The 22,552-nt window shown below is 44.3% G+C and overlaps 1 protein-coding gene across 4 annotated transcripts in view; it reads right to left on the reverse strand.

Moving 5' to 3' along the window:
* Positions 1–22,552, reverse strand: part of MCCC2 (methylcrotonyl-CoA carboxylase subunit 2) — an 82,977-nt gene that overhangs the window by 29,322 nt on the left and 31,103 nt on the right. For all 4 annotated transcript variants that reach the window (XM_045022041.1, XM_045022040.1, XM_045022038.1 and 1 more), the window contains exons 7-12: positions 21,022–21,135; positions 14,735–14,799; positions 7,324–7,423; positions 4,999–5,094; positions 3,522–3,594; positions 3,201–3,277 (exon numbers count right to left, since the gene is read on the reverse strand). In XM_045022041.1, coding sequence (XP_044877976.1) covers positions 3,201–3,277; positions 3,522–3,594; positions 4,999–5,094; positions 7,324–7,423; positions 14,735–14,799; positions 21,022–21,135 — 525 coding nt within the window. The remainder of the gene's footprint in view (positions 1–3,200; positions 3,278–3,521; positions 3,595–4,998; positions 5,095–7,323; positions 7,424–14,734; positions 14,800–21,021; positions 21,136–22,552) is intronic.

The following is a 22,552-nucleotide window of genomic DNA, read 5'->3' on the forward strand; positions in this document are numbered from 1 at the left end:
GATGGGCCACTGAACACCTCTGAAGCTGCTATGCTGCTGATGGATGCATAGAGGCTCTCTCTTATAGTCTCCTCCTCATTTCATACAATATTATAATGGAGCACCAGCGCGACCCTCACTATGGTTGGGAAGTCCTTCTTGTTAAAAGGATTACTCTTCTTAATGCTCTAAAATACATGTGCTTGCACAGATTGTCTCGTGGTACTGTAGGAATAGCAATCCACATGTGAAGTCATTGAACAAGGTGTTCCCAAAATACAGTCACAAGGGGAAAAAAATAGTATTTCATTAAGTTCATTAAGTTCACAGATTCTAGCAACTCTGAAGTTTGAAACGCACCCTGGGCAGAAATCTGAGCATGAACTATGAACAATTGTGAAAAAGCTGCCTCTGTCCAGGGGGGTTGTTGGTATTTTTGTTTGGGGGGGAGGGTATAGAAATGTAATCTGAATACAGCAGAATATTCAGAAGATGCTGCAACTATTTTTAAAAGAAAACTAAATACACATGTGAATGTTCACGAGGGGGGGGGGAGAGGTGATTAGGGCTTCAAAAAAGTTTTAGGTCTGCAGTAAGGAATGGGGGTACTATGGAGATTGGATAAGTGGGAATGGGTGGTTGGGCAAGGAAGAGGGTTTAGGGGACTCAGGTGAAAGGGAAGGGGTAGCACAGGAAGTTGTGGGTTTAGGAATGGGGGGGGCAGTCAGCTCTGAATTCTTCCCTTCTGTATGTGCACTGGGATCTGGGAGAGCCCGATCCCTGACCATTGTGTGTTCTGGGATCTTGGGGACCTTACTAACCTTGGGGTGGGGTGTCTCGGTAGCCATACATAGCTCAGGAAACTTGAACATTTACTCATGACGCTGCTGTGGATTTTTTGAAAACTGGTATTTTCTCAGGACCAGGGCCGGCTCCAGGCACCAGTGAAGGAAGCAGGTGCCTGGAGCAGCCAACAGAAAGGGGCAGCACTCCGTTGGTTAATGGGTGGCACGTCCAGGTCTTTGGCAGCACTTCGGTGTCAGCTTAGGTGCTCCACTTTAGTCTTCGGTGGCACTTCGGCGGCAGCTCAAGTGCTCTGCTTTAGTCTTCAGCGGGCAGGTTCTTCACTCTGTCTCTTCCTCTTTGGCAGCACTTCGGCGGCAGCTCAATCGGGTTTGTTTTTTTTCCCTTCACTGATTGGGGTAGCAAAAAAGCTGGAGCCGACCCTGCTCATATCATTATGATTGCTCCACTTCACTCCTTCACCATTCAGTACACTACACCTCACATAGTTAATGCAGCCGGAGTGAATGCAGATAATTCTCAGTAGTTATTGCCAGCTCCAGAGGGCAGAATAGAGGTTGCATGGACGTTTACCTGAACTCTTTATTTTCCTGGTTTTCAGAAATCTGATTTGTGCTGAATTTGATGTTCTGGAAGGTCACCGGTTACTAGGCAACCGTAACTCTGTGTTAATTAAGTTTTCTGCCATTTAACAGGAGAATATGAATTGGACAAGTCTGATGACAGAAGTGGCTGAGAGTTACCACCAAGTTTCATGGGAGGACTCTGAACACTATCATTCCATGATTCTGAACATGTACTTTATCTGGAGGTTGGAGGTTGATAAACTACTCTTATAGTGCCAGATACGATGGCATAAATAAGAAGAAGAAAGAGAGAAAAAATACTCCCTTGCTTTCTTGTTGACAGGAAAGCTTTTGCAATACTAATCACCAGAGAATACTGAAGGTATAAAAGGGCAATGAGGTCTTTACAAGCTGCAGAGAGCTGCAGAAAACAAATGTCACCAGAAAATGATCTTATTTATTGCAATCCTTAAAGTTCAAAGTATTCTCCATTACGCGCAGCTCAACTTTGTGCCTTGTTTCATGCCACTTATGAGCCAAGCAAAATCTTTTCCCTTCTTCAACTTTCTCCCAAAAGCTCTCTCTTTCCCCCAGTCTTCTTGCACTAACTTCCTCACCAGTTCTGTGAGGATTTCACCAAAAAGAGACCAGGATATAGGATAACTATTGCCCTTCTTCCCTGCAAAATAGAAATTCAGTTTGGCCTTGTTACTGGTTTCTTTAAAGAATCCAGAATCCCATATTTAAGTAAGACAGAACTTGGCCAGTAGCCATCTTCTCACCTAAAGAGCCTCTCTGTTCCCTGATCCTTGTGTAAAAAGCACTGACATATTCAGAACATTGTACTGGAGTAACACTTTTGTTTTTTAAAAAGGAGCAAAAATACACTATACCGAGGTTGTAAAGAAGATATAAGGATGTATATCAGGGATTGGCAACTTTTGACATGTGGCCCACCAGGGTAAGCACCCTGGTGGGCTGGGCTGGTTTGTTTACCTGCCGCGTCCACAGGTTCGGCGGATCACGGCTCCCACTGGCCGTGGTTCGCTGTCCCAGGCCAATGGGGGCTACAGGAAGCGGCACAGGGTGAGGGATGTGCTGGCCGCTGCTTCCCACCATCCCCATCGGCCTGGAGTGGTGAACCGCAGCCAGAGGGAGCCGCGATCGGCCGAACCTCCGGACGCGACAGGTAAACAAACTGGCCCGGCCCACCAGGGTGCTTACCCTGGCAGGCTGCCTGCCAAAGGTTGCCGATCCCTGATGTATATTATATCTTTATTTTATTAGTTAGTTTATTTCAGGAGTCACCAAGGAGAAGTATGAAAAGCAAACCTATTGTAAGCCAACAAATTGGATATCAGAATGAGAAATAAGAGTACACTAGAAATTTTGACTGGGACCAAATTCTTACCAATCACTAGAAAAATTATGATTTACTGTAACATTTCAATTTTAAAGTTTAGAATTTCATCTAACAATTACTTTTTAAAGCATTTGTATTGACTTTCCTGTAACAGCTGGAGGTTTTAGAATGTATTACTTCAACTGTGTCATATCCATACAGCTTTGATTGCTCTTCTTGTAACTATACTTTCCTATTACCATGTCTGCCTCTTATCTGAAACAGTTATGGTAACACCATCTTTTATAAAATAAAGTCAATTACTTTCAAAGTCTATCAAGGAATTTTGGTCATTTCATGTTCACATCAGATACCCACACAGACCAGTCCATCCATTATTACAAAAAAGGGCCATTTTTCCTCTTGGAAATTCTGGTTCAATAGTTGAGTTCTTAGTAACAATGTTCAATTAAAATTTGAAAAGAGGCTCAACAACACATTAAACTTGCCTTCTTTGCTGACTCGGAGAAGAGAACTCCATTGTTTCCAATAATTCCTACTGGGTAACCAAATAGTCTAGCAAATCCTGAACAGGGAAAAAAGAAAAACAAAAAGTTACAAATTTTCAGGTTCTTTGATTTCACTATAAAAATGCAGAGCTAATACTGTTTTCTTGATGCAATGATGTGTCTCTTGAGGAAAGAAATGTTTTTATTATTAAATAATTTTAAAGCTCAGCACAATGGGTGAGCCAAACAAAATGATGCCACCTGTAAAACTGGGAGAAATATTTACAGAATAATTTTTTAAAAAAAATATGTTTTAAATACCTGTGATTAAGGTATCCCCGTATAAGGCTTTGAATTCATCAAATTTACTTCCATCTACAATTCTAGCAATGACCTTAAGGGGGGGAAAAAAGAGGAAAATTAGGCTCCCCTCCTTATTTTAGTTTGCACTAAAATTTGCTTAGAAAGACAGAGTGCACTTTGAAATTTAACTTGTCATCATTTATTCAAGGGATTTTGAAATAACCATTTCATTTTGATGGCAGGCAAAAGTTAGACTGGGGGGAAAAGAACCCTTTTGCCTTATAAGTTATGCTTTACCTCTATTTTCATGAAAAGAGGGTCTATTTTAAAGGAGATTTAAAGCTTGAGAATATCAGGTCCCAAACTTTACAAACCTTCAAAACTGAATTTTAATTAAGTTCTTCTGTTTACGCCCACGTCAGATAGAAAAACTGGTTTTTCCAGGCATATTAACCACAAATGGATACACTCACTATACATTTCAAAGATAGAAAAAGCTACATACATTCATTTGCCAGTTTCTTTAGAGGTACATGCATATGAAGCTTTGCTTATGTTTGGGACCTGTCATACAACAATGGACGATCAGTTTTTAAATTACCAAGATTCGGTTTTGTGACTAATCATATGAGCATAACCACCAAGACACATGACAAAAGAAATGTCAACTTTAAAGAATAGGAAATTGGAGTATTAAAGTACTTCAGTGTCCCTGTAATGAAAGTGAGACTTCATGTCTCCTGGCAAAGTATTTAAAGGAGGTTTCAAGGCAGGACTCTTAACTACAGACCAAATACTGGTCTTGCAGGCAAAGTTTCAGTAAATAGACTTTGCACATGGGACCTTATGCAGGGGGGATTGGAGAGAATGCAGTCCTCCTCCCCAACCCATAAACAGTGTGTGAACTGATTGTGCAGCTGTTACTGAGGCCTTAGGGCCCTCTAAGAGCATGTTGTGATCATTAGATGTGCAAAGTAGTGCTACATATTGTGGGGCAGTGCTCTGCAGGGTGAGACCTGTTTGTGTGGCTGGGAGAGCTGAACTATTTCTGTTATGTTTGAGGCCTACAGAATCCTTAAATCAGGACAGAATCCTTTATATTTAGCTCTACAGAATTAGCAAAAAAAGAAAGCTGAAATACTGTATCTGGGCAGTGGCCACGTGGTATAGAAGACTCTGCGAATGCATTAGTTAACTGTAGTCTTGGCAACCTTTTTAAAATACTATTAAACTCTAACCTTTGTTGATGCTTTTTTCAACAGAATAATAGAAAAGGGTTACATTTTTAACAATGCATTGACATTTTACTGGGTTTACCAAAACAAGAACATTTAAAACATTAGAAGATCCTATAATAATGGAAGATTCATCAAGCCCAATAGCTGTATTCTGAAGACAAATGTTGAGGAATAAATGAAGCATGCCTTCCTGCACGGAAATTGAGTGCAAAAAGTATTTTGTGTGTGTATTTTGCAGCTAAATTTTTTATCTATACCTCTTTGACATCAAAGTTTCTTTTAAGCTGATCCCCAACTATTCCATATAATTCATCAGCAGGATATAAAGGTTCTTCTGATGGTTCTACTGTTACCTGCAGCAATTTAATAAAGCTATTAAAATGACAAAGAAATTATTTCACACCATAATAAACCAAAACAGCCTAGTGAATTTACCAACTACCCTGTTCATACCTACCCTTTCACCACTCATGCTCAAATCACTCTACTCGCATCCCGCCTTGTTTTGCATCAAGTTCAAGCCCCTTACACAGAAGGGTCTGAACAGCATCAGTCCTCACCTTCTTTCTGTCCCTAACTTCTACTACTGCACACCTCACCTCTGCCTATGCTCTACACTGACAATTCCTCCCACTTTACCAAAACTTTTGCATCTTTCTCCCATTTGCATATCAGTACCCTTGTCCCCAACTAGATACCAGGGTGGTTGGCACACTATAAACAGAAAAATATTTTTTTCCAGGCCATTACTTATGTTTATATACCCTCTCCTCCTTCGGCCAGTGTACTCTACCTCCTCAATCTGACCCTCTGACTTAAGCTAATTCCTCCTCTCGGGGTGAAAGTAACTTAGAGGACTTACCGGTACTCCAGAGTCCTTAATTGGGGGGGGGGGCGCTAAACCGTAAGAGGCATGGCCTCTACCGGAAGAGGCGGGTCCTTTAAATACCTGGGTGCTTTAAATCAGGATTTAAAGGGCCTGGGGCTGGGGCAGCGGTAGCTGGGAGCTCCTGGCCCTTTAAATCACCCCAGAGCTACCAGCTGCAGAGGTGGCTGGGAGCCCCAGGGATGATTTAAGGGCCCGGGGCTCCAGCTGCCGCTACCGCAGCAGAGCCCCAGGCACTTTAAATCATCACTGGAGGGGGTTCCCGGCTGCCACCGCTACCCCGGGACCCCAGCCTCTGGTGGAGCCTTAAAGGGCTCGGGGCTCCACTGCAGTAGCAGCAGCCAGGAGCCCCATGCCCTTTAAATCACCCCAGAGCCCTGCCACCGCTACCCCAGGGCTCTGGCAGCGGGGCTCGGGTGGCGTTTTAAAGGGCCCTAGAGGGTAGCGGCAGTGGGAGCCCCGGACCCTTTAAATTGCCACCCGAGCCGCACTGCCGGAGCCCTGGGTAGCAGCGGCAGCCGGGGGCTCGAGTGGTGATTTAAAGGGCCCGGGACTCCGGCTGCCGCTACAGCCCCGGGCCCTTTAAGTTGTCCCCGGAGCCCTGCTACCGGAGCCCTGGGGAGGCAGCGGCGGGGCTCCAGCAGCTATTTTAAGGGCTGGGGCAGTAGTGGCTGCCGCAGCCCCGGATCCTTTAAATAGTTGCCGGAGCCCGACCGCCTCCCCAGAGCTATGGGGATGATTTAAAGGGCCTGGGGCAGTAGCTGCACCAGGAGCCCCAGGCCCTTTAAATCATCACCTGAGTCCCACCACCGCTTCCCCAGGGCTCCGGCAGCAGGGCTCTGTCAGCAATTTAAAGGGCCCGGGTCTCCAGGCGCTGCTGGGAGTCCCAGGCCCTTTAAATTGCCACCAGGGGAAACCTATCCGCCCTGGTACGGCGCACCAGCTCTTGCCGGTATGCCATACCAGAGCGTACTGGCTTACTTTCACCTCTGCCTCCACTACAAGCCATCCGCCCTTTACGTCAAACCTAACCTATTATTTTAAAATCAACAAGACACATGATGAACCTGAATTATTAATGATTTGACTGCACCCCCTCCCTCTCCACTTCCTTTGTTCTAAAACCCAGATTCAAGAAGGTATTTCAGCATGTACCTGACTTTAAGCATGAGGAGGTCCCACTGAAGTCAATGGGACTGACTGCTCATACGCTTAAAATTAAGTATGTTGTGGAATTGGGTCTACCTTAATTTACAGTTACCCCCAAACCTCTGTTTACTCCTGCATATAGTCCCATCAGTTTCACTGGGACTGCATATAGGAGCACATATTTGCAAGATTAGCCCTTTAGACAGATAACTCTTTGGGACAGGAACCGTGTCTTTTTTCAATGTCAAAAATATATTTAATGTCAGACATACCAATGCACTATACAAATAATAAGGAAAAACTAGATAAACAGGGTGGGTAAGATAGAATCTCTTATTTTGAGCTACACAGAGCTCCTCTTCAGCTCTGTGTTATTCAAAAGCTTTTTTCACCAACAGAAGTTGGTCCAATAAAAGACATTACCTCGCCCACCATGTCTCTCTAATATCCTGGGCTCAGCACAGCTATAACAGCAAAAAAAAGGAAAAATTATACATTTTAATTTAGAAAATGCATTACGTTAAAAAAAAATCACATATATACTTACATCTACTTTCTTTTGGTAATTTAAACTCCTCACAACTTTCCTAGCTAGATGAAGTGCATGATTGTCATCCAAAGCATAGTGATCGGTTACACCAGATTTTCTGCACAGATGTAAATATATACATATATATATATAAAATATACAGCACACATACACACAAAAAACTGATAAAAATGAGAGTTTTTAAAATACTTTGGCCATGATTTTAAAAATTAGATGCCTAAAACGAGGCTCCCAAATCCATATTTAGGAGCTTAACTTAACATACAGTTTCAATTTTTTTTTTACTATTGTAAAGAAACCACAAAGGTGGCAGACATCATATTTGCACTCGTCTTTTCTTGTATATTTTTGCACCATCCATGTAGTTCCTTACATGGATTTAAAATACAAAGTGTTTCAATATTTAAAATAAAATCTAGTTTGAGCAGCCCAACACTTATGAGTAAGTGAACAATAAAAACCAATGCATGTTGAAGAATGAAGAATTATTAGGGAAGAAAAATTTCAATACTAAACTTCTAAAAAAATTAGTTAAAATAGTGAACGAAAATAACTAAAATTATGGGGGAAATCTGACAGCGATTTTAAAATATTATGAATTGCCTTAACAATAACACTTCAATCACCAATAAACTGAAGTACAAATGGAGCTTATTTATTCATTGTATTATAAAGGAATACTTAAAATTTGCTTTCCCCCCCACCCCATTCTGAGACCATGAAAGTATATAGTTATTTCAATTTTGATGGTATAGACTCTTGAAAAAATGTTCTTTTTATCACTGGGCATTTTGATTTAGTGTAAAATAAGCTACAGTTGACCATAAAGGAAAGAATCCTAGAAGGCATAAGATGTATGACCTTTTCCATGATTTAATAACCTAATAACATAAAACAGAGAATGCACAACAGATATGTACCTATAATATGCATGTTATTGCAGTTGATATATAATAACAAAAACTTTATTCCAATATATGATACCCACACTGCCCTACTTACAACAATAGAATGAATCTGTCATACAAGTTCTTATAATACTACCAATTCCATAATCTCAAAAATGGCAAAATAAAAAATACCAAGTGTTAAATAAAAAACAAATCTTGAATAGCCTATGATAAAGTATTATCAGTAAAATACAACACCACAAAGTCTGGGGATCTGAGGTCAAACATGGTACCTAGAGACTTCCTAGAGTTTCTTTAGTTATTGCATAGCGACACCATTTTCAGTACAATTTCCACTACAATCATTGGATGAGGGCTATGGGCATTAAATGTGTACATTTAAATTACTGGATTGGTAAATTATGGAAGTGGGCTGTCTTCCTCTGAAAAAACAGTTACACACCTTCTAGTAACTGTTGTTCTTCGAGATGTGTTGTCCATTTCAATCAGGTGTGTGCATGCACATGTGCATGGTAGCCAGAAGATTTTTCCCATAACAGCCTCTGTCGGGTCAGCCTGGGTGCCCCCTGGAGTCGCACCTTCATGACGCTCAATATAGAGCCCTGCCGACCCGCCACCCCCTCAGTTCCTTCTTTCTGGCTACTCTGAGAGAGGGGTAGGAGGGTGTTTATTGGAATGGACATGAACAATACATCTACAAGAACAACAGTTACGAGAAGGCGAGTAACAGTTTTTTCTTCAAGTGCTTGTTCATGTCCATTCCAATTAGGTGACTCACAAGCCCGAGTTCAGGAGGTGGGGTCGGAGCCGTCCACTGACTGGTGCACTGTTCTTCCAAAGTCTGTATTGTCTCTGGCCTGCTGGGTGATCGCATAGTGTATCGAGGACCACAGTGCTGCTCTGCAGATTTCCTGGGTGGAAACCTGTGCCAGGAGCGCCGTTGAAGAGTCCTGAGCCCTGGTGGAGTGCGCAGTGATCAGAGGAGTGGGCACCTTCACCAGGTTGTAGCACTCACGGATGCGGGACATGATCCATGATGAGATAAGTTGAGAGGAGACAGGAAGACCTTTCATTCTGTTCACCACTTCCACAAATAACTGGACTGTCTTTCAGAATGGCTTAGTTCTCTCAATGTAGAAGGTTAGCGCTCTGCGGACATCTAATGAGTGAAGCCTCTGCTCCCTGCTGCTGGAGTGTGCTTTAGGTTAGAACACTGGGAGGAAGATGTCCTGGTTGATGTGAAACTGGGAGAAAACCTTTGGGAGGAACGCCGGGTGAGGCCTGAGCTGAATCTTGTCTTTATAGAACCCGTGTCAGGGGGCTCTGATGTCAGTGCCTTGAGCTCAGACACCCTCCTGGCTGAGGTTATCGCTACCAGAAACACTACCTTGTACGAGAGATAGAGCAGGGAGCACATCGCCAAAGGTTCAAAGGGTGGTCCCATGAGTCTGCAAAGAACCAGCTTGAGGTCCCAAGCTGGGACAGGCTGTCGGACATGCGGGTGTAGCCTGCCGAGACCTTTAAGGAAGTGGCTGACCATAGGGTTAGCAAAGACCAAATGGCCCTCTGCGCCTGGGTGGAAGGCAGAGAGGGTGGCCAAGTGAATCCTTATTGACGACATGGACAAGATAGTCTAATAGAAATGGCACAGAGGTGAGCGTCGGGGACAACTGGTGCTACACCGACCAGATTGAAAATCTCTTCCACTTGGCAATGTAGGTGGCTCTCATGGAGGGTTTCCTACTGCCAAGGAGGACTTGTCTAACCTTATCTGAGCAAGAAAGTTCCATTGGGTTCAGCCGTGGAGCTTCCACGCCATGAGGTGCAGCAACTTGAGGTTTGGGTGTTAGAGACAGCTGTGATCCTGAGTTAGTAAGTCTGGGAAGAGCGGCATGGCGACTGGAGCTTTCATGGACATTTCCAGGAGTGATGTGTACCAGTGCTGGCAGGGCCAGGCTGGAGCTACCAATATCACTGAAGCTTGTCCCCGCCATATCTTGAGGAGCACCTCGTCAACGAGAGTGATAGGTGGAAACACATATAGGAGATGGCCTTCCCATGCGAGGAGGAACACGTCCATGATGGAGCCCGGGCTGTGATTCAGGAAGGAGCAAAACCGCTGGCATTTCCTGTTGCGTTGCATGGCGAACAGGTCTATCTTGGGAAGACTGATGGAGGACTGAGGTCGCCGCATCCCGGTGAAGGGACCACTCGTGGCCATGGAACGACCTGCTGAGATAATCCGCCAACTCGTTCTGTACTCCAGGGAGGTACAACACTTGCAGATGTATTCAGTGCTCTACAAAGAAGTCCCACAACATGAGGGCTTCCTGGCACAGGGGAGAGGAACATGCACCCACATTTGTTGATATAGGACATTGCCATGGTGTTGTCTGTCATAACTGATACACATCTCCCTATCAAGTGGTCTTGGAAAGTCTGGCACACAAGGCATACCGCTCTCAGCTCTCTGACACTGATGTGGAGAGCAAGTTCTGCCTAAGACCAGAGACCTTGTAACCTGAGGTCTCCCAAATGTGCTGCCCAGCCCAAGGCTGACACATCCGTCACCAGCGAGAGGGACGGCTGAGGCCTGGTGAAGGGGACCCCTGCACATATTATCTGTGAGCCGAACCACCACAGGAGGGAGTTGAGTACCATGCAAGGCAGGATTATGATCCTGTCCAAGCTGTCCCGGACTGGCTGATACACTAACGCTAGCCACAATTGAAGAGGTCAAAGTCTGAGTCTGGCATGCCATAGTACATAGGTACAACCCGCCAAATGTCCCAGGATTTTCAGGCAATTCCTTGCTGTGGTGGTCAGGAATTGCCTGAGACCTCGTATGATGTCACCAAGGGACTGAAACCTTGCTTCCAGGGGGTATGCCCTGGCTTGAGTCGCGTCAAGTACTGCCCCTATAAACTCTATCCTCTGAACCAGGGACAGCGTTGATTTTCCCTCATTCAAAAGAAGGTCCAGTTCATCAAACGTCGGCCTTATGAAGTCGACTTGTGCCTCCACTCGAGACCTGGAGTGGCCCTTGATGAGTCAGTCGTCGAGGTACGGGAACACCTGTACCTGCCGTCTGCGCAGGAACACAGCCACGACTGCCATGCACTTGGTAAAAACACGAGGCGCCAATGACAGGCTGAACAGGAGGACTGTGAACTGGTAGTGGGTGCTGTTTACCACAAACCTGAGGTATTTTCTGTGGGACAGAGTTTCTGCTATGTGAAAGTCCACGTCCTTCAAGTTGAGGGCGGCATGGATCCTGGATCCAATGAAGGGATGATGGAGGCCAAAGAGACCATGCAGAACTTGAGCTTCTTTACAAATTTGTTGAGTTCTTGCAAGTCTAGTATGGGCCTGAGCCCGTCCTTGGCTTTTGGTATTAGGAAATACAGTGAATAGAAACCTCTGCCCTTCTGCTCCTGAGGAACCTCTTCCACTGCTCCTAGCGAAAGGAGTGAGTGCACCTCCTGTATAAGGAGTTGCTCATCAGAAGGGTCCCTGAAGAGGGACAGGTAAAGGGGGTGGAAGGGCAGGAGGGCACAGAATTTGATGGAGTATCCCCTCTCTACAGTGCGGAGCACCCAGAGGTCCAAAGTAATACAGGACCATGCACAGTAGAAAGGGGACAGTTGGGAGGAAAAGGTAGACCCAGTTTTTGTTCTGGTGTACTATCCTCGACTACACCTTTAAAAGGCCAGTTTGGGGCCAGAAGGTGGTTTGGGTTGGCCACAGCCTTGGCCTAGGGATGGGTGCAGCCTTTTTCTGCCATTCCTATTCCTCCTCCGGAAGCCATCCTGTTGGTAGAACTGTGGAGAAGGTTGAGGCCTGAAAGGTTTCCGCTGCTTGGCAGGAGTGTGTAGGCCCAAGGATTTGAGGGTGGCTCTAGAGTCTTTTAGGCGGCATAGCCTTTTATCGGTCTTCTCTGAAAACAGAGTCATACCCTCAAAGGGGAGGTCCTGTATGGTCTGCTGAGTCTCGTACAGGAGACCTGAGACCTGGATCCAGGAGCCCCTTCTCATGACCATCCCTGTAGCCATGACCCTCGTCATGGAGGGAAGCTCGGGAGATCAGCTTGCCCTCCTCAACCAAGGCCGAAAACTTGGCATGGGAGTCTAGAGGAAGCAACTCTGCAATTTTGCCATTGCAATAGAGGTATTAAAAGAGTACCGACTGACAATGGCCTGTTGGTTGGAAATATGGAGCTGCAATCCACCCATGGAATAGACCTTCCTCCGAAAAGGTCGAGTTTTTAGCCTCCCTGTTTTTAGGGGAGGGGCTTTGAAAACCTTGCTGCTCGCACTGGTTAGCAGTATCCACAACAGCAGGTGGGAATAAAGATGTTTATAACCCTTACAGGACACAAAATATCACCGTTCATTATGCTTGACAGTGGGTGGCAATGAGGCTGGGGTCTGCAACGGGGTTTTGTTGGTGCTTGCGATAGTTTTTATGAGCAGTAGGGCAATATAGGAAGGTCCAGAGGGCGCGAGGATATCCACCATGGGATCAGAGTCCTCTACTACCTCCTCTGCCTTGATGCCCAAACCCTGGGCCACCTGGTGTACCAAGTTTTGCAACACCCGATTGTCCTCAGGCACCGGGACTATGGCGGTACCAGCCAGTGCATCGTCCAGCAATGATGAGGAGGAAGCCCCAAATAACGACAGCTGCTCCCTGCCATCGGCACCCAATGGATCCCGTGACTCTCGGGGATCCTGTGCAGGAACAGACACGGACGGTGCCGTGCTTGGTCATGGGGCTGTTAGCACCGAACTTGGTGCCGGTGTCAGCATCGGCAGCGCCCCTGGTGGTGCCATCAGTGCCGGAGTCACTGTTGGTACTGCTGGTGGCAATGGAGCTGCTATTGAGGCCGGTGCTGATGTTGGTGCCGAAGCCATGGTTGGTGCCGAAGCCGGAGACGGTGCTGCAGCCGATGGTGTCAACGTCGGTGGCAGTGGTTCAGTGGCTGGTCGCTCAGCCAGTGGGATAAAGGTGGCCGAAGCCACAGAAGTCGCTGCTGAATGGGACCCTTGGCTTGTTCCCTGGCTCTGGTGAAAGGCCCAGGGAGTCCAGAAGGGCTACTGAGAGGGGTTCTGCCATTGCGGTGGCCAGGGCACCGGGTAAACCCGTTTGTCCCACTGCAACCTGGACCTCCTGCTCCTGCTCTTATCGGAACGGTAGGTATCTGACTCTGACTCCAAGGTCTCTGAAAACAAAGACCACAGAGGAGTCGTGCTTCAGGGCACCGAGCGTCGGGAGCTCGGGGACCGACTGGATTCTCTCTCCGGAAGTGTTGGTGCCAGAGGGTGCCATGGAGGAGGAGAGCGCTGGGACATCATCGCTGGCTTCCCTCTTGATTACACCGGAGGTCGGAGCCATCTCTGTGCTAGGGGGCGAGAACGGTGCTGTGAGATGCAGCAATTCTTGAGCTGCTTCGAAAGCCTCCAGTGTCAAGGGGAGCGGCAGTTGCTGGCCAGTAGAGTCCAGCGATCACAATCAGCCCAGACTCAACTGCCTTGCCTGCGCAGGAGTCAATGTGGCCCCGCCCAGGGACCTAGTGCTGTGGCCCAACTGGGGTCTCACAGCCGTTCGCTCCTTAGACTTAGCCTGTGGGAAAACGCTCTCTCTCTGGCTTGTTCTTCTTCTGTGGTACTAGTGACTGAGACTGGTGCCTGGCCGACTGGCTGTGGGAGGAGCCGTGCCAGTCTCAGGAGTCATCCTTTTTTCCCCGGGATGATGGTGCCGGGGCACTCTGCGCCAACGTGCTGTGTGTGGGGTCCCCTGACCCGGGGTTTGAGTGGGGGTGAAGAGCTGCCGCCATTAGGAGAACCTTAAGCTGCTCTTCCCCTTCTTTAATAGTTCTGGGAGGGAACTCGCGGCAGATCCTACACTGGTCCTTTTGGTGACCTTACCTTAGGCACCTTAGACAAGTAGTGTGGGGGTCACTGTTTGGCATGCGCTTAGCGCAGACCTCACATGTTTTGAAACCCAGGGACCATGGCATACCCCAGTTCCAGGGAGTTGGAAGGGGGGGAACCCCCAACTAACTTTAATTATTATACAACTAACTACAGAGAACTATACATGAAAAAACAGAGATAAAGGCACTTGCTAAGCAAGTGCTATGGGACATTCCAGCTAACCGTCACTGGTGGTAAGAAGGAACTGAAGGGGCGGCGGGTTAGCAGGGCTCTATATTGAGCACCATGAAGGCACAACTCCAGGGATGCCCAGGCCGACCCGACAGAGGCTGCTATGGGAAAAATCTTCCGGCTACCGTGCATGCGCACACACCTGATTGGAATGGACATGAACAAGCACTCAAAGAAGAATTAGTTACTGGTCATTGCTGGACTAGGATACTAAACTAGGTGGACCAACCTGCTATAGAAAATCTTTTGATCAGTTCATTTTTAGCCCCATTAAAAACTAAAGGGGGTGTGTGGAAAATGACAAGCCCCAGGGGGGTTTGTTTATTTTACCGGCAGTGAAGATCAGCACCTCCAAGATCCTCCGCTGATACCTCCTCACCAGTTGCTGCTTTAACCTATGGTATATAAACAGCAGAATCAGGGAAAGAGTTTGCACTTACTTCACATGAATGTTTAGAAAAGTTTAGTAATAAAAAAAGTTCCTCTCCAAATGTTTCTTCACTAATTAGACTCAGTCATGTTTCTGCAATATTTTCCCACTATAGTATTTAAAATGTGCTAAGGTGATCTTTTTTAAATTACCCAAATTTCATGGAATTCATACCTTCATTATTCAGCATTTACACTTAAGTTCTATATCCACAAAGCAATTTCCTATACTAATGTGTGTGGGTATATGTGTTACCTGACCATTATTTTTTAGATTAAAAATGGTTTACGCTAATAATCTATTGATGAGTAATAACTTTTACAAGGTATGCATTAGGTGATGGTTTTAATCTAGCTACAGGTATTCTGCTGTTTGTCACAAAGCTAATAAGTTAATGTCAAATGGGATGCTCTGCTGTATCCATAAACGTTCGAAGTAAGAACAACAAATGTCAGGCTTGCACTCAGTTTGTGGAAGATACCAATGCCAAAATTAAATAATTCCTTTTTCATTAGACAAACCATTTCGCTACTTGCACATGGTACTAGCTTATACATTTTCTGATTCAAAATCTACTCTAATATTCAGTTATTTTCTTGACAAACTCTTTTACAAATTTCAAATGTTTAATTTAGTTATTCTATTATTAAGCTTAAAACAATCATGCATTATTGAGTCTTGTCTCACACCCAGAAAATAATTTAACAAGAAACCTTTTCTAAAAAGAGCACCTTTATAAAAGAAAACTATCTGAATTAAGTGTGATCTTCCTAAAAATAACTAGAAGGTGTGAAGTAACCTATTACATGAGGAAGACTGTGGTGACACTGGGGATGGACACCTGGCTATTTCATAAAATGTTTGATAGAATATGTAACTGAAGTTTCACTGGCAGCACACCAAGCTCTGACACCTCATTGGACAAAGACGTAGAGTGTGGGAAGATACTTTCAGTGAGAATAGGAAGATACCTACTAGCTATGAAACTGAAAAGTGGTTTTATTGGTATCACAGATTGAGATTATGACAAGAATCTGCACATTGCCAGAGGACTGATAAGAATTCTGTTATGTGATGGATGGATTTCTTACAGTGCAATGTGCAGGTAACTGATGACTTAACTTTCCAAGAAGTTTTGGCCTTGGGCCCCATGGTCAGGCTATCTTGTAAAAACACTAGATCGCCCTTTGCTTCAGCTGATTTTGCCTTGATGTGTGTTCCTTGTAACACCAACCTAAACCTCAAGTGATATATAGACATCATCTGTGAATTTCCGCTGAGATGCTAGGAGCGAGTTTATCACCTTCTTAGAATGTGTGACTCTACTTCTTTCCTTTCAGCTTCCCAGCTGATGAGTTAGGCAGCACTGGATTTTGGTTCAGAAAAAAATCCCTGTATCACATTTGGGGTGCAATTTAGACCAGTAAGGGGTTGTGTCAGCACCTGCTATGAAACCTGGGGTGCCTCACAATGCTTTGATGCTGTAGCTCTCAACCTGAGCTCCTCACAAACAGCATGCAGGTCATACCCTAAGTGTCTGCATATAGCTGCAGCCTGCCAGCAACACTGACCTCAGCAGCCTTGGGTACTACCTGCAGGGTGACCCAACATACCCCCTGTCCCGAATTGTCCCCCAAAATGTGTCTTCTGCCCTGTCCAGCCCCTTCCTGGACAGTCCTGATATTGTAGGTCCATTGCTCCTGTAAGGGAACAATATCCAATAGTTTGCTAATTTAAAGTTTGAATGCAAAACTGGATTAGTTTGATTAAAGAATAAACCAAGTTTATTTAACTACAAAGAGATTTTAAGTGACTACAAGTACAAGGTATTAAAGTCAGAAATGATTACAAGATAAAATGCTTTCTAGTGCTAAAACTTAAACTAGACTTGGTTCAAGATCAATTACCACATGCTCACAGCAACAGGACTGAACAAATTTCAGGTCAGGATCTCTCCCAAAGTCAAACGGCTACTTCCTTTGTCTTCTTAGGTGAGAGAGAGAGAGAGAGAGAGAGATATACCTTGAGGTGGGGTTTAGCCCCTCCCTTTATAGTCCAGGCACCCTTTGAAATGTATTTTCCTGAGGGTTACCTCTAAGTAAAGTTCATTCCTGCTGTGAGGTCGGAGTCATGGAGTCTCATGGTGAAAGAGGTTCTATGCTGTTTGCTAAAATATAGATCGATCTGTTACTGTGACGAGAAGGTTGTCAGATAAGGTTAGACTTTCACTTGAAGGGAGGGATCATATGGCATTTGTGAATAAATCATGTAGAATTTATGAGTCCAAAAAAGGAGTGTTCTGTATTGAAAGTACTTCTTACTGTAGCAAAAATTAAAGTATTTCTGGGCGACTCTCCCCATTCATATTTTCAGTAGCTCTCCAGGAGGCTTAATTCTGGGAAGCTTAGCTGAGAGTCTGAGCTATCTCATCGAAAGCCCCAGCTTTACAAAGTTCTCCTCTTTAGCGGATCTAAAGGGCAGAATCTCACAGGAGAGGTTTTAAGACTTTACGCTGCCCCTTTTGGGGGCAATTTCCTTCACCAGTCCCTGGGCCAAACCCTGTGAGGGGACGAGCATGTTACCAGGGAGACTGAAAAGAGAGCCTGCAGACAAATACCTTGTACGTCTCCCTATGGAGAATACAAGATATTTGTCTGCAGGCTCTCTTTTCAGTAGTAGCCACTTTGGCCCAGATCCTCAAAGGTGTTTAGGCTCCTAACCTCTACTGATTTCAATAAGTTAGGAGCCTTAATACCTTTGAGGACCTGAGCCTTTATGGTCTTCTATAGGACCCCTGGAGGCTGGAAGGGGAAAGGAGGTAGGTCCATCTCCTAGGTAAGGAGATCTGAATCATTTAGCCCCATGCTCCCTACTGCTGGGTCTGGACTGACTGGGGACCATCCGCACAGAATGAGAAGTGAGCCAGAGTCACTGGTGACAAATGACGCATCAGTATCAGAAAGGCCCCATCATGGCAGTGGAGGCCTTGCAGGTAAAATGGTTTGTGGGAAGGGGGGATGCTTATGACCTTCTCAACCATCTGATCACAGACCTTGCCGGCGCTGGCTGTGGGCAGGAATCTTTTACTCCTGGTTGCTGTGGGGGACCTTGCCTTCCCCAAAATTCAGCAGGGCTCCGAAAATCAGACACCTGTCTCTATACCACTGTTTCTGGCGTGATCTCAGTAAAAGGATATTCCCTGTAACCTGCTTGACTCTTGCCATGGACCTTGCTCATTCTCTGGCTGGGAGCCTGGTTCCCTGCAGCCTGCCTGTCTTGTCATCGACCTCACCCACATGCCAGCTGGGGATTGGTATCTCTGTGACCCGCTTGACCACCTCAGCATGTACCTTGCACACACCAGCCGGGAGCAGGTCTCCCTACAACCCATTTGCTCTTTGTGAATGGGAGGGGAGGGAAAGTGCTGTCCTTCAAATCCTCCTCAGAAAGCCAAAAGATTCACATTTTTAGTTTAGCAATTTTGAGGAGATGACCCTCAAAGTCAAAAAAGAAACAGAGAGAATTAGTTAAAAGTATTTTACAAATCCTGTCAAAGGTCCACTCCAAAGAGAGACTTAGAGTCTGCCATGTATGCTGCTCAGAGGCAGAGAATTCTGGACAGTTCTTTCTGAGGGGTAGTCCTCAGCCTAGGCTCAGAGCAAAGATTTGGTGTGCCCCAGTTGCCATGGAGACGGAGAACAGCCCACTGTGCAGACCATCTGACATAGAAGGGGCTGAGAATAATCTAAAACTTAATGTTTTAAGGAAGTGTTTAGTTCATTTAGGTATTTATACTTATACTGATCATTATGGAAAGCTAGAGTGTGAAAAAAGAAAATAAAAGATTTTGGACCTGAATTTTATATATTATAATGTAATTGTTAATTCAATACAAACATAGAAATTGCCATGCTAGATCAAAAAGTGATCCATGTAGTCCAAAATCTTGTCTCTGACAGTGGTCAGTGCCAGACACATCAAAGGAAGATGCAACAAACCTCACAGTAGATAGTTATGGAATAACCTGCCAATAAGAGAAGCTTCTTGATCACTTCCATTAAACAGTGATCAAGAAGCTTATGCCCTGAAGTAATTTATCCTTCCTAATATAATTATGGATGTTATCTCTAGACACATAAATGTCTAATTCTTTTTAATCCCACTAAGCTTTTTCCCTCAATAAAAGGTTACATGGAGTATCTGGAAAGAATCATCAGGTCTTGCTGACATTTCTGTTTTCAAGTAACATGTCTGTTCACATTTATGCCATTGTCCACAAGAAAATCCCAATCATCTTTCTAATTAAGACAGATAAAATAAGTGTCCATAAAAATCTTTAATTTGAGGAAAATTCTCAGTATACATATTGAGCTACCATTCTGGTGAACAGGATTAACACAAGGTAGAAAAAGGAAAAAAAGACTGGATTAACACATTTTAAATGACATAATTAGTGCCTGAGAAATTCTAAAAGGAAATGAACAACAAATCAATTAGCACTAAATGGCACAGTTTCGTCATTCAGGACTTGCTATTGATTATTACATTTGTTTATGCTGATTACTTTGTTCTTTTCTTCAAACTGGAAAATCTCCATTGAAATAAAAACACAGAAAATACTTTCCCAGGCTAAACATCAACATGATTTTGTGCTTCATTTTCCTCCCACCCACACATTTCAATTATGTTTCTGCTGACAGGTTTGGAAAGAATTGTTAATGTTCAGCAACTATCAAGTTCACAAAGAACTATGTTTAATAACTATATATGCATATTTTTGAACCCCACAGGAGTTATAAACTTACCCATAAATGGAGTCAAGTAAATTTACAAAATGCTGAAGTACCTGATTAATAGGACTAAATAAAACTAAGGTGAAGAGAATGGCTTCAAATGTCAGGGTGGACAGTGGGAATAAGAACAATGCCATTCAAATAAACATAGAATGTGAAAAAATGGCCAGTAGCAGTAATTTTGCACTGGCAGGAGAAAAGTTATGGAATCATGCACAACTGATTGGTGAAAAATTTTCATTAAAAAAAATAAATCTTGTTTCCATCTAGCTATACTTAGAAATGATATTGCTATATGTTCCCTGTGACCTAACTGGCTGACACAAGCAAACTCCCTCACCAGAGTCCTCATCGCTGTATCCCTAGGAATTGGGTAGTGTGATGTAATCAGCAAAAGAGTTAACACCTGATTTCCCCATTTATACAAGCACTTTTGAGAGATATTTGGTGTCTACTAATTTTAGGCAACTGTAGCCCCTCAGACTGTTCCCAAAACACTCCACCATCTCGCAGCAGAGCATAGTGCTGCATCACATCACTGCGTTTAACAATATAGTTTATTGTGGAATAAACTATTCCAGAATCATTAATGTGCTTTGTGAGCACGCAAATTATTCCAGAATGAAGTCACTTTTATTCTGAAATACAGCATCCAAATGGAATACCTATTCTGCTCAACTTCCCCACGTAGACAAACACTTAGTTCTAAAAGGTCCTACACATTAAATCCTGGCCCCCTTGAAGTTAATGGCAAAAGTCCCACTGACTTTGATGGGGACAAGATTTTATCTATTGTTTTTAGCATGTCATCTATTTCCAGTGCTTCTTGTAAAGTGGGGAGTCTACCTAATTCCTTATTTAATTAATTGTATTCTATTGATTTTTTAACAGTTAACATTCAGCAAATACCACATCTTAACTTTTTTTCTAAATTGCATCCTGTAGTTAATTTAAAGTAGAATTGCCTGCCTAAGGCTTGGCCTACACTTAAAATTTATACCAGCAAAACTATGTCAGTTAGGGGTGTGATTTTTTTTATTTTTTGTTTTATTTAACCAACATTGCTATGCCAGTATAAGCCCTAGAGTAGATGCAATTATACTGGCAAAAAGCGCTTTTGCCAGGATAGTTTGCTTCTCTCTCATGAAAAGCTTAATGTGATCTCATTAATACACTTGTTATACTGCTACTGCAGACAAGTATATGAGAAAGAAAAGGTTTGATTTTAAATTTTTAAAAGTCAAAAGAAATCTTAATAATTAATAGTTACTCATTTCTTGGAGCAAAACAGGTCATAGAGAAAGGCTGAGTTACTTGTAGAGCTGTACAATTTTCAGACACGCAAAGGCAGAAATTGTTTTAAATTATGTTGCTAAAAAGATGTGTCTACTTACCAATGGAGGTCCTCCCAAGAAAATTGTTCCCTGCTTGCCAACTATTATACTTTCATCAGCCATTGCAGGTACATATGCTCCTCCTGCTGTACAGGATCCCATTACCGCTGCTATCTGAAGGAAAAACAGCAATATATATTATCAAATCAGTCTAAACTCTTTGAAATTCAAAGGCACCTGTACACTAATCTCTATTGTGCAGAGTTTGTCAAAGGCTCACTAGAAGTGACATGAGATCACTAACGTCTATGCAGACAGATAAGACCTTTTTCTGGTTGTTGTTTTTTTTAGCATTTCTTTGGAAACTACATGGAATCTCTGTAGGTATGTTTCTTACCCACATAGTCCTAGCATCTGAGGGCTTCCCCATTAAACCAAATCCTCAGCTGGTGAAAATAGGCATAGCTTCACTGAAGTCAAAAGCTGAGATCAGCTGATATACACAAGCACAAAGTCCCTAGGTTTAAGTGTCTGAGGACTGACGGCAGGACATTTTCAGAGGAGGTGGCCCATTTTCAGTGGGAATTAATTTGCTCCTCCAAGGGGTCTACCAACAAAGCCTACGTTCGTTGACCTTAGTAATAAAACATAAAGCACACCTCTTTTCTCAGGCTTTTGCCTGATATGGTATTGGTGTCATGTTTATTTCTAATGGTGAGGTAAAGTCTAGTTATTATTACACCACACACAGTTAATTTAGTGGCATTTTTAAAAGAACTGGCTTTTTCCCAGATACCACAGTGAGGGGTGGATTGTTATAAATTCAAAACCAAAAGTATATATATATAAAAAAACCAGTGTAGCAACCTGTGATAGTAGAGTGAAATTTTCTCTCAGCTCCAGTTTCAAGAAGGATTCACAAGAAAGTAAATCCTTTCAAGGCACAATGATGCAGGCACAGAAATGCCAGGCAGTGCAAAGCATAGCATTGCCTAATGTATTATTATTTGCTCTCACACCTACTGAAAATACAGTCTGAACCACAAAAAGAGATTGGGATAATATTAATAAAAAGTGAAAACACACAATCTTCCACTGTTACACATTGGCAATAACTTAATGGCTGCTATCAGCAGTGAATTACGGTTTCCTGGGGCCCCTGGTCAGAGCAAGTAGCAGGGGCCCCTCGCAACCCATTCCACCAGTGGTCCCGCCCCTGTTCTGCCCCCCTGCCTGTGGCCCCGCCCACAGCTCCATCTGTTTCTGTCCCTTCCCTGGGGCTCCGCCCCATTCCACCCAGGGTCCCCCTCCTTACTGTCCCCCCACCTGCAGCCCCGCAACTTGTTTGCTACTTTCTGGCCCCCACTGCCCCCCACTGCAGCCCCAAGATCAGAGAAGCTCTGTCCACCTGCCACAGCCCCAGCAGGGTGTGAGAGCTCCCTCAGCCCTGAGGCAGCAACAGGTAGCAAGAGCTCCCCTAGTCCCCGAGCCACAGCAGGGGTCCTGGTGCTGGGGCTTCCCCTGCCACCTCACCACCACCACCACCACGGTGCTTCTGCAAGGGACCAGGCTCAGGACAAATTTTTATTTT

Source organism: Mauremys mutica, chromosome 6, assembly GCF_020497125.1.
Source record: "Mauremys mutica isolate MM-2020 ecotype Southern chromosome 6, ASM2049712v1, whole genome shotgun sequence".
NCBI lineage: Eukaryota > Metazoa > Chordata > Testudines > Geoemydidae > Mauremys > Mauremys mutica.